Below are 11,792 nucleotides of genomic sequence, written 5' to 3' on the forward strand. Positions count from 1 at the left end.
ACAACCATCCTTGGGAGTTCACCCATAATTTGCTTGATTAGCATACTGATACAAACAGTAATAAAAACTGTCTAATGTATAATATCCTTGATAAAACTCTCTAATCTATAAAAACCTAATTCCTTGGATGCAATCTTTAAGATATCCATAGTGTTTTTCCTCCAGTCCTCTTGCTTGCTAGATACCTGCACACAGAACAACATAATACTATGCATAATATCTCTAATGTCAGAGTAAATGAAAATTACAATGTCACCAAGAGTTAAGAAGTGAATTTGAGACATGTTTTCCAAAGTGCAATACTGTTAGAAATACAGTACCCATCAGCCAAAAAAGGACACAAATTAGTACAGAATTAAAATTACAAAAGCACTGCCCCGTATCAAAACCCTTGAGCATATAAAAGTTTTTCTCAGTTTCTCAGCACTTGTCTTGGCATAAAGTCAATCTATTTTCTCTAACTTCACTTTGATATCTTTGATCTCTTTCTGCTTCTTGCCACTCTGTGTTGATGAAAATTGATCCAGCAAGCACCTCTTGACAGGTCCCTCAGTTGCATCACCAACAGCTACATGAGGCATACTTGCTATGGGACTTTCGGCTTCATCACTTAAAAAACCCTAAAATGCAAATTCAATGTAAGTACATCTAATCTCTTTGTAATGTGACAGCGTTTATTAAGTCTTAGAAATGAATCATTACGTCATACCTCCAAAAAATCATCATCACCCAGACTTATTTGCATGTCAGAATTGCAAGCATTAATTTCCAATTTCAGCAGTTCACTGCAATGTTCTTTCAGAATCTGTGGGTCATTGTTTATCCTCAGCACGGGAAATGGAGTGTTACGGTAGGATGTGTGATCTGACTTTGCTGTAATCTGAAACAGCAAAGTCTTGCCTACCAACCCTGTGATCTGCTGTAATGGCTGATTGTTCTGCAAAAACATATAGGAATTAGTGAAAATTAGTTAAAATAAATTTAGTACATATTCAAAAAATAAAAAAAATAACTTACCTTATTACTCTTTTCATATAGCTCTGTTGCTGGAATCCCTATCAACTCCTGGCACTCCCTATCCCACAGTAAAAATGAAGCATTACCCTTCAGGTCCACAACACGTAGTGTAATCTTATACCTTAAAATACCAGTTTCCCAAGTCTGAAAACACTTGAAACATTTATTGACTCCTTCAGAAATTTGAAGTTTTTTGTAACATCCCGGCTTCCTACAGGAGCTATAAAACCAATCAATCGGATTAACAATACCCGATATCCTTGCGGCCACCCAAAAATCTCCATACTGCATTGACACAGTTATGAATTAGACTGGATGTAGATGTGAAAACAACAAAGGTAATTTAGAATGTTTTATTACCTTATCATTGTCATAGATCTCATTTATGGTGGTTAGTTCCATAGACTTACTACTGGATTCATCCATAATGTTGGTAAAACTAAAACTGGATAGGGAAGCTATACTTCTCATAGGTGTTTGATATCCTATGTCCGTAAGACTGTAATTCAAATATAGTAGTAATGATGAAGTTGAGTACATGTAAAGAAAAACAGAATGCAGAAATTATCTGTGATAACATACACATACCTGTCCCTGAAGTTGATAAATTCTGGATAGTCCAGATTGAAAAGGACTTGAGTTACATCATAAGATGAGCAGATCTTGACCTCACCATCTAAAAGAAAATGCAAAAAAAATTAATCGAGGAATTAATTCCTTCAGAATGCTTATGTGCATAATTGTAAATGCAGATTTGACTAACCTCTGAGCCCTCTTTTTATCCTACAATGCAGATTTGACTAACCTCTGAGCCCTCTTTTTATCCTACAGAATTGTATTGACTAACCTCTGAGCCCTCTTTTTATCCTACAGAATTGTATCAGAACTATCACAGGATCTTTGGATGGAGCTTCATATAAATGCTGAATCTTGGAAACGTGGTCGTCCCAAAATGTGCAGGTTAACTTTTGACCACTGTTTGTTTAAACACACAAATAAGTTTGTTTGTAAATAATATAGCATTAGCATCAATAGTTTTATACTTATTGGGCATCCTCAAGCACAAAGTCTATGAACCTAGCATTATTTCCACCAATATTTTTTTCTTGAGGTCTATAGACTTCAACAACCCGACCAATGATATCTATTCAATAATTCAGAAAATTTGAAATAACTTAACTGAAAAAAAAAATATAGACCTAACAGCCTGCCATGAGGAATGCGAATGAATTAAAAAGAGTATTGATAGGCTAGAAATCTTACCAATGAGCTCTTTCTCATTTAATTCTGAATTACCTTTCAAACTATCAAAAGGCCTCAATCTGTACATTAACCAAGGGAAATTCTCTGACCTCAACTCTTTGTAAATAGTTTCATGATTCAATTGCATCATATATTCGTTCATGCTAGTCTTGTAGGTATGCCAGTTTGAAACAACGTAAAAGTTCTTGATAGCATACACTTTGCCTTCTACAAAACCATTGCTAAACTTTGGAACAATCTTTGCTGGTATAGTTGCATGAATGACATTTCCCTATCAATTATATGGTTATTAGCATTTGCAACAGAGAATGTATGTGATATTATTTCTGCATTACATACGTATGACTAATATGCCTAATTCTATTCTATGCAGATTAAGACGCAAAAAAAAAAAAAAAAAAAAGATTAAAAGGCAAAAACACATACCTCTGGGTCGTGTAAGACCAATTCTTGACTCTTTAGGTCAGCAGAACCTTTCTTTTCCCGTACCAGGTAGCTACGAATAACTCTAACCTTTATTGCACTCCTATTGTTGAAGGTAGACAATCCGGTAGCCAGAGAGTACATCCCCATATTGGACTGAAGTAAAATGCGAATGGATTTCAGTTTTGGATGTTGAGATTGATTTAGCGCTTCTAATATATATTGTGATCCCAAATCCCAACTCTAAGTTTGAAACTGGCAGACTTCTACACGCTGAATAATTGTTTTTTCATTCTCGGTGCTATATAAATGAAGAGTCCTTGTTTGCCGAATCGTTGTAAACGATTCGATTTCCCCATGAACTCTAATCATGGCGTCGTTACCTTTTTTAAAACACTTTTAAAACAAACGATTAATTAACGTTGTTACCTTTCATAGTTCGACAGCCAGCGCATTAACTGCCTTAAGTATGCTAATTCGAGCGGCATTTTTTGACCAGCAAAACGTCACCGTTTTTGATTGGGCGGGAATTGTGGCCTAAGGCTAGAAATCTTACCAATGAGCTCTTTCTCATTTAATTCTGAATTACCTTTCAAACTATCAAAAGGCCTCAATCTGTACATTAACCAAGGGAAATTCTCTGACCTCAACTCTTTGTAAATAGTTTCATGATTCAATTGCATCATATATTCGTTCATGCTAGTCTTGTAGGTATGCCAGTTTGAAACAACGTAAAAGTTCTTGATAGCATACACTTTGCCTTCTACAAAACCGTTGCTAAACTTTGGAACAATCTTTGCTGGTATAGTTGCATGAATGACATTTCCCTATCAATTATATGGTTATTAGCATTTGCAACAGAGAATGTATGTGATATTATTTCTGCATTACATACGTATGACTAATATGCCTAATTCTATTCTATGCAGATTAAGACGCAAAAAAAAAAAAAAAAAAAGATTAAAAGGCAAAAACACATACCTCTGGATCGTGTAAGACCAATTCTTGACTCTTTAGGTCAGCAGAACCTTTCTTTTCCCGTACCAGGTAGCTACGAATAACTCTAACCTTTATTGCACTCCTATTGTTGAAGGTAGACAATCCGGTAGCCAGAGAGTACATCCCCATATTGGACTGAAGTAAAATGCGAATGGATCTCAGTTTTGGATGTTGAGATTGATTTAGCGCTTCTAATATATATTGTAATCCCAAATCCCAACTCTAAGTTTGAAACTGGCAGACTTCTACACGCTGAATAATTGTTTTTTCATTCCCGGTGCTATATAAATGAAGAGTCCTTGTTTGCCGAATCGTTGTAAACGATTCGATTTCCCCATGAACTCTAATCATGGCGTCGTTACCTTTTTTAAAACACTTTTAAAACAAACGATTAATTAACGTTGTTACCTTTCATAGTTCGACAGCCAGCGCATTAACTGCCTTAAGTATGCTAATTCGAGCGGCATTTTTTGACCAGCAAAACGTCACCGTTTTTGATTGGGCGGGAATTGTGGCCTAAGTGCATTTACTGCTCTTCTTATGGCTATTTTATATTAGAGATTATTATAGGCTCGACGAGCCAAAGCCTAAAATATGTGAGCTCGGCTCGAGCTCGAGCCGAGCTTTGACTGAACCCCTCGCGAAAGGTTTGACTCATTTGCACCCTTAGTTTTGCTTAGAGTTAATTCCATAAATGGTCCTTCGACTATTGACTTTTACCAATTTTTGTCCTCGATTTTTAATTTGACCAAAGTTGGTCCCTTAACTATTGATTTTGTACCAATTTTGGTCATTTTGTTAAATCTATGTTAAATAGGTGTTAAATTTGAGGGTACAAATGTAAAACTAAATATTTGAGACTTTTATATATTACTACAATGTAATATATACTCCGTAATAATTTTTATTGTATATTTTATTGTTGTATTATATTTTTTTTAGAGCAAAAATGGTAGAAAAGGGGTATGTTAATTTTTTTTTTTTTGCTTTATTCTGTGTTTTTTTTTTTTTTTTGAGCTTTATGGTACAACTTATCCATTACTTTGATTACCAAATTTTCAACCAGAAAAATGCAAATTAGAATAGTAAAAAGTTAACATAGAATAAAGCAAAAAAAAAAAAAAAAAAAAAAAAAAAAAAAAAAAAAAAAAAAAAANAAAAAAAAAAAAAAAAAAAAAAAAACACCTAATACAACAATAAAATATACAATAACACTCCACATTCAATTAGAGAATTTGCAAAAAATAAAAATAAAAATATTACGGCGTATATATTACATTGTAGTAATATATTAAAGGCTCAAATATTTGGTTTTACATTTTTGCCCTCAATTTTAACACCTATTTAACCTAGATTTAACAGAATGACCAAAATTGGTACAAAATCAATAGTTAAGGGACCAACTTTGGTCAAATTAAAAGTCGATGACAAAAATTGGTAAAAGTCAATAGTCGAAGGACCATTTTTAGAATTAACTCTTTTGCTTAAGGTGCATGGTTTTTTACTTAAGGTGAGTAGTTGTTGAAACTTAAGGTGCGTCAACCTGAATCTTAAGGTGCGTTTTTCTTCTTAAGGTACGTGGTTTGTGTGCTTAAGGTGCGTTAGCCTAAGGCTTTAGGTGCATGGTTTACCTTCTTAAGGTGCGTTGTTTCCCTTCTTAAGGTGCGTTGTTTTCCTTCTTAAAATGCATTAGTCTGAAACTTTAGAACACTTTTTTTTTTTTTTTTTTTTTTTTTTGCAATTCCAAAACACAACCAATATTCTTTATAAGATTTTCTATACAAAGTCATATTTATATTAATTCAACTTAAGTGCATAGATTACAAACTTAAGGTGCAATTAAATAGCCTTGATCACCGTATAATCGCACAAGAATCTTTAACCCCACATAAAATCTTTAACCCCACATAAACCCTTCCCTATATATATGAAGATATCAGGTGTGAAAGAACTCTCAGTTAAAATTAAAGGGAGATCTGAACTGTTGATCTAATTCAGATCAACTATCCAGAATGAAGGAAATATTTTTTTTAAAAAACGCACTTAAGTTGAATTTTTCAAACATTATCCGTATATTGTTCTGGCAGCCATTCAAAAGTAAAGTCCATTTCCATCAAACATATATTGTTCTGGCAAAGCTCGTTCATAACAACAAATAATGATAATAATAAAATTAAAGGCAGTGAATATGATTGTCGTAATTTGTATCCACTCAAAGTTTAGTGTAGTAAGCTACACATACCCATTCAAAAGTGAACTTCATACATATCTAAAGCAAAAGTATCATCGAACAAAGTTAATTTGCATAGATAATAGGATTATCATACATACACAACAAAGTCATGCAAATGAACTTCAAAACTATGCACTTTAAGTTTCAAAGTTATGCATCCGTAGGTTTAAAGTTATACACATAAATGTTTGAAGTTATACACCATAAAGTTTAGAGTTATGCACGTGAAAGTTCAAAGTTATGCACCAATAAGTTCAAAGTTACGCACACGTATGTTCGAAGTAATGCACCTCAAAGTTTAAAGTTATGCACCGTAAATATTCTTTTGAGAAACTAATAAAGAATATGCACTCAAAGAGAAAAAAAAAATATGCACTTGAAGAAAGAAAATAATGCACTCATCTGTTGAGAAACTAATAACAATTAAATATGCACTCGAAGAGAAACTATGCAATTGAAGAATGAAAATATGCACTTGAAGAAGAAAAATAACGCACTCATATGTTTAGAAGCTAATAAAATAAATATGCACTCCAAAAGAAACTATGCAATTGAAGAAGGAAAATAATGCACTCATCTGTTTAGAAGCTAATAAAATAAATATGCACTCCAAAAGAAAGTATGCACCCGAAGAGACAAACATATGCACTCAAAAGAAAGGAAAATATACACTCGAAGAAGGAAATACTCACACCGAGGATGAAACTCGCCACTTCACTCATAACTAAAGGACTAAACTCAAACACTCAGACATGGTCATAACTTAGAGACTAAGTCAGAACTTGGTTATAACTCAGAGACTAAAGATGCAATTTTCCCTATATATAATATAAAATAATAAAAAATCAGTACATTTCAAATATTAGTATTTAGTACCTAATGTAAAATGTAAAGCAAGGTTTCTGCTTGTTAAACTAACTACCAGACTAAAACCCACTGAATACTTCTATCAGCCTCAGACTGGCATGACCATAATAATGCTGGACCACACAAATCTGGGGCAACTTGGATGAGAATTGAATGTCAGCCAAAAATTGGTTAAGGGGAGAACAACAAAAGCAAGAAAAGCGGCATGCTGGAAGTACAATTCTGAAACTTGCAATGTCAATTTGGTTTTTTTTTTTTCCTTCTTGTTGGTCATTTTAGTATTCCTCCTTTGACAACCTTTTCATACTTACAAGGCAGTTTGGGCACTTTTCTTCTGACACCATCGTGCCCCTGACAAGCGCTATACAACGGACTTGGTTAACCTCAATGCACAAGCCAATGCCACAAACTTTGGCTGTGTTCTGGACTTCTGGTTGATATGTAAGAGTAAACCGGGGTCATGACGTTGTGCTATTGCTTGAAACTTGAACTCACGGCCTTACTTGAAATTGATTGTTTTTCCTTCAAGCTTGTACTCAATAAAGAACCGGAGTTGCTTGTTGAGCTTTCGCCAGAGCCTGGTCTTGTCCAGACCTTTATGTGCCCCTCTCTGCAAATAGTAAGAACAGATTCGTGGGTGAATATCAATCCAGAGAGAGGTTCGGTGTGAACATGGTGGGCAACCAATGGGGACAGCTTCGGGACATCTCGCATGCTTGGAGCGGGATGCAAAGTACCCATAGGACAAGCGGTATCCCAGTGAGCTGACTGACTTCCGGTACTGAAAGTAGGAGATCCTCCAGAAGGGCGGCGCATTGGGACCACTATCTCATCCATTTCCAAATCCCATAAAAGCAATTGCGTGTCCTGTACAGAAGCATCACGTTGGTGGCAAAAACATCATGATACCAAAACAAATATATTTTGCAAGAGTTGAGAAAGAACTATTAGTAAACTTGGCAAACCACTTGCCAAATAAAGCATATTGAACTTGAATACCCAAGATTAGTGTGGAAAGCTGTGTCTATGGCAAGAATTAAATCATCTTTGGGTCACACAGTCATTTTATTCAGCCACAGAAAAACTCCACACTCAACCTTAAGCCACTGGAAACCAGGAGCAAGAAACCTAAGAAGGCTTGTAGGCTATAGCACACTTAGAGTTTGAACAAGGATCATTCGGCAGAAAAGTTTTGGTACAAAAGATGGTTAGTCAAATTGCTTTAGTACCTAAATATACAAGTGAAATACATAGATGATATCTGCCTCTAGAGAGCCATTGAAAAAATGTGTATCTCAGAGAAGATAAAGGGAAGGGAAAGGCAGGTGGTGGCGAACTAGAGAATTGAAAGAGAACAATTAATAAGAAAGTATAAACAATAAAAAAAAAATAGTTTCAAATATACAAGATATAAAAGCAACAATGAATTCTGCACAACTGACAGTGGTTTATAAGTACCTGGCCAACAGAACCAAACCGGTAGACAATATTTTCACCTGTGCCATCTGAATTTGGCGTTGACCAATAAGAATCAAATGACACACCACTCACCTGTAAGATACAAATTAACAGAGTAACAAATGCATGGTTGTTAGACAAGAAACAAGAAAGCTTGCTAGGTTTGTTAAAAACTAACCCATGAATTGTGTCCCTCGCCCCATGCTACAACCTTCCGCTCCTCCATACTCCAAACTTGAACTAGGTCATCCTCTCCACCAGTTAAGATATATTTACCATCCATACTGTTCATTAAATTACTATGAATTGCAACTTTCTCTAATTGAAAAACCAATAAAGGTATTTAGGAAAAAAGAAAAATTTCCTGAAAAGCGAAAACTAATGTCATTTGGAAGGTAAATACATAAAATTTCAATGCCATATGATGATATGAATATATTCTGAATAAAAATCAATAGTTCTTACCTCCAAGCACAGCATAATAAAGCACCATAATATCCTTTTCCACCACATACAAGCTGCTCATTTCTGTAGTCAAACACGCGCAGGTAACCTAAATTCATTTGTTACCTTTAGCTTATATAAACTAATATAATACTTATAGGAAACAAAACCAAAAGAAAAATATGCAAAAGGATTAAAAACTCATTAGGTGGGGAGGATACCATCCCTCCCTACAGTTGCAATATATGCCCCATCTGTAGAGAAAGCAATGCTATTTATTGAGCCTTGAAGAATATGCCATCTAGCAACAGGATTCTGCATAGAAATAAGCAAAATCAATCTAAAGAAGGCATGCAACCATTCAAAAGAATAGAAATCAGTAAAAGAACTTCCGTAATAAAATTGCTAGACATCAAATCACAATTACTCAAAGACCCTCAGGATGTCACCATTGCAGGAAGATTGTTGATCACATAACATATCATAAAAGTTACGGTCAGAAACTATGCATTCAATTATTGATACCTTACTGTTACGAGCATGGGAGACTGAAAATTGAGTCTGATCTTTAATAGCCGGAAATGAAGGATCACTAGAACTATCTTTACTCTGGAAAATGAAAACAGAATTGGAATTAGAAGTCAAAATAAATTTGAGATGATTATTAATAGGAAGACAAAAATTGCATTCCTGAGATCATCAAGACCTGCCTTGTCATAGACATAAAAACTTCCATCCGCATGACCAACAACAAAAGTTCCATCACTGTTAGGCACCCATGCAATAGTAGTACAGCGGCTGTTGTAGGCAAAGAAATTATTTAATTGGCAAGAAAACATAATCCCTAGTCATAAGACTAAATTATTAGAATAACAAAAAACTTTTCTCATAAATGTTGTCCAAAAAGTTTGATAAAAATTCACTAGCAATAAGAGTTTTTAAACTCAAAAGCTAGTATTTGGAAATGAAAATCATTTATTGGGGCAATATAATGGAGAAATAGAAAACAAGTCCTGACTCCGGATGTGTAATGCAGTAATGATTTTGGGGGTGGGGACATAGAGTTAGGCGTTTACGTGCTGTTAACAGAACCATCTTTGTTATAATGCTGTGCTCCAACAAGCTTCTTTCCAATCTCTTGCAATTGCAGCCGCAAAGACACCAAATAAACTACAAACACATAAAATAATAATTAGTCCACAGATGGATATAGTTTGTTGGAAGTCCATTTTTAGAGCAAAACAAATTTTTACCATCTCCGGATGCTAGCCCAATAAGCAGATCATGACTGTCCTTAGCTTCTGGATCAAATGCATGGCAGACAGGAGGGTTCGAACTAAAATGTAAAGACTTTATAGGGTCCTACATTTCAAAGCAAATCACTCAAAATTCATATTAACCAAATCCAAGTCAGAAGGTAGGATATAGATAAAAACCACACCTTATCTCGAGAATTCAAATCACAAATAAATATATCTTCACCAAAATTGAACACCAAGTAATTTCCCTTGCCATCAAAATTTGAATTACCCACATAGTGATTTGTACTTGAAGCCCCTAATGATCCAATTCTAGTACTCATACCACTAACCGACTTACTTCCACCATTGGCTCCAACAAAACTAAGTGACTTAGTCCCATTTCCACCACCCAACAACCTTGCTGCTGCAGACCTAACACCACTGCTGCCCACAAAACTTGACTGCGATTGTGCCTGCATTGGCTTGTCTTTAAGATGAGCAAGGGTTGCCTGAACATCAAAGTTAATCAAAAACATTCTCCAAAGTAAGACCAAATACTCAATTTCCTATTGAAAGCTGTGCGAATGGATTAAAAAAGAAAAACAACAAAATCATTGCCAAGTTACTAGTGCTAATTCTTATAGTTTCAAAACACTGAAAGATATCATATACCTCCTTCACAAGTACCTCATATTCACTTCAGATGAAGAACTAGTACTATGTGTTTGAGCTGGAAATACATTCAAATTGACCACATAGAAAGATGGAAACATTGCAAAAACAGAATACTATCACAAATAATTGAACCTTTAGGGAATAAGGCCATGTTAACAGGTTGAAGAACCATACATTTATAAACCAAATTCACACAATAATTAAGCAACCCATTGCAAATTCTACCCCAAAAATCAATTTACGAAATGGGTAAACACCAAAATCCAATCACAGCAAGAAAATGCAGACAAATAAAAAAAAGCTGAAGAAATCGAGACACAAACTGAGAGAGATTGAAAAGAAGTAAACTCTAAAATATAACGAAGAACCTGAGTAAAGGTTTTGGCCTGGGACTGGGTCTGGCCATATTGAGTATAACCAGTAGGGTAAGTTTTGTCGTAGTGGAGCTTGTACCTCCCCTCAGGGGTCTTGAAATGCGTCTTCAGACCAGGCGATTGCGCGTTGTTCCCAGATGTAGAAGACGACGACGCCATCATACTATTACTCCCCGCAGAGTTGATCATCCTCGCAAACAACACCAATCAAAGGCTCTTTATCTTTAACTCCCCCGTCGGCGTCCAAATATGCAAATGAGATCGTCCGGAGCTAACTTTGCCCTGCGTATCTCCCGGGCTCTTTGCTAATCGTGGATCATGAATATCGGAGCAGAGATTTGGCGGAGGGTGGGGATTGAGTTTTGAGGAGGTTTCGTCGAAGCGATGGACGGTTGGGATTCAAGTGGCGGTCTTGACTTGTCTGTTGCCTCTTTGTTCTTGGTTTTGGGGAGTTTGGGAATGGTCAGATTCACCTTCGGGAGCTTCAAAGAACACACAAGAATACCATCAATTTTGCAGTCCAGCAGATTACACTCGCATCAATATCCAAATTATTATGTAGGGAGTATAAGAATAAGGGTTAAATAAACAATAAGTGAATTAAATACTGTAATTGAGCTATTAATTAAAAATGTTTTCAGACATTTTAAATATGTAACAAAAATATAATTGACCTATCATTTTATCTACTCCGTATTAAGCATGTTACTACTTATTTACATAAACAGCATCCATAGCGGATTTTTTTTTATTTTTTTTTTTAATTTTTGAGTAGTTTTTGTGAGTGTGATTAGGAAA

General features: G+C 35.2%; 1 protein-coding gene across 1 annotated transcript; it reads right to left on the reverse strand.

Annotated features, from left to right (window-relative positions):
* Positions 1 to 6,735: 6,735 nt before the first annotated feature.
* LOC116022660 (WD repeat-containing protein 20-like) lies at positions 6,736 to 11,540 on the reverse strand. Its single transcript, XM_031263455.1, has 11 exons — positions 10,989 to 11,540; positions 10,146 to 10,454; positions 9,958 to 10,066; positions 9,781 to 9,874; positions 9,415 to 9,502; positions 9,230 to 9,313; positions 8,926 to 9,019; positions 8,726 to 8,813; positions 8,439 to 8,544; positions 8,261 to 8,353; positions 6,736 to 7,669 (listed from the first exon to the last, which is right to left on the reverse strand). The coding sequence occupies exons 1-11, from the start codon at positions 11,181 to 11,183 to the stop codon at positions 7,274 to 7,276; spliced, it is 1,656 nt and encodes a 551-aa protein (XP_031119315.1). The 5' UTR covers positions 11,184 to 11,540; the 3' UTR covers positions 6,736 to 7,273.
* Between the last annotated feature and the right edge of the window lie 252 nt (positions 11,541 to 11,792).

Source organism: Ipomoea triloba, chromosome 6 (genome assembly GCF_003576645.1).
Source record: "Ipomoea triloba cultivar NCNSP0323 chromosome 6, ASM357664v1".
In the NCBI taxonomy this organism is placed as follows: Eukaryota; Viridiplantae; Streptophyta; class Magnoliopsida; order Solanales; family Convolvulaceae; genus Ipomoea; species Ipomoea triloba.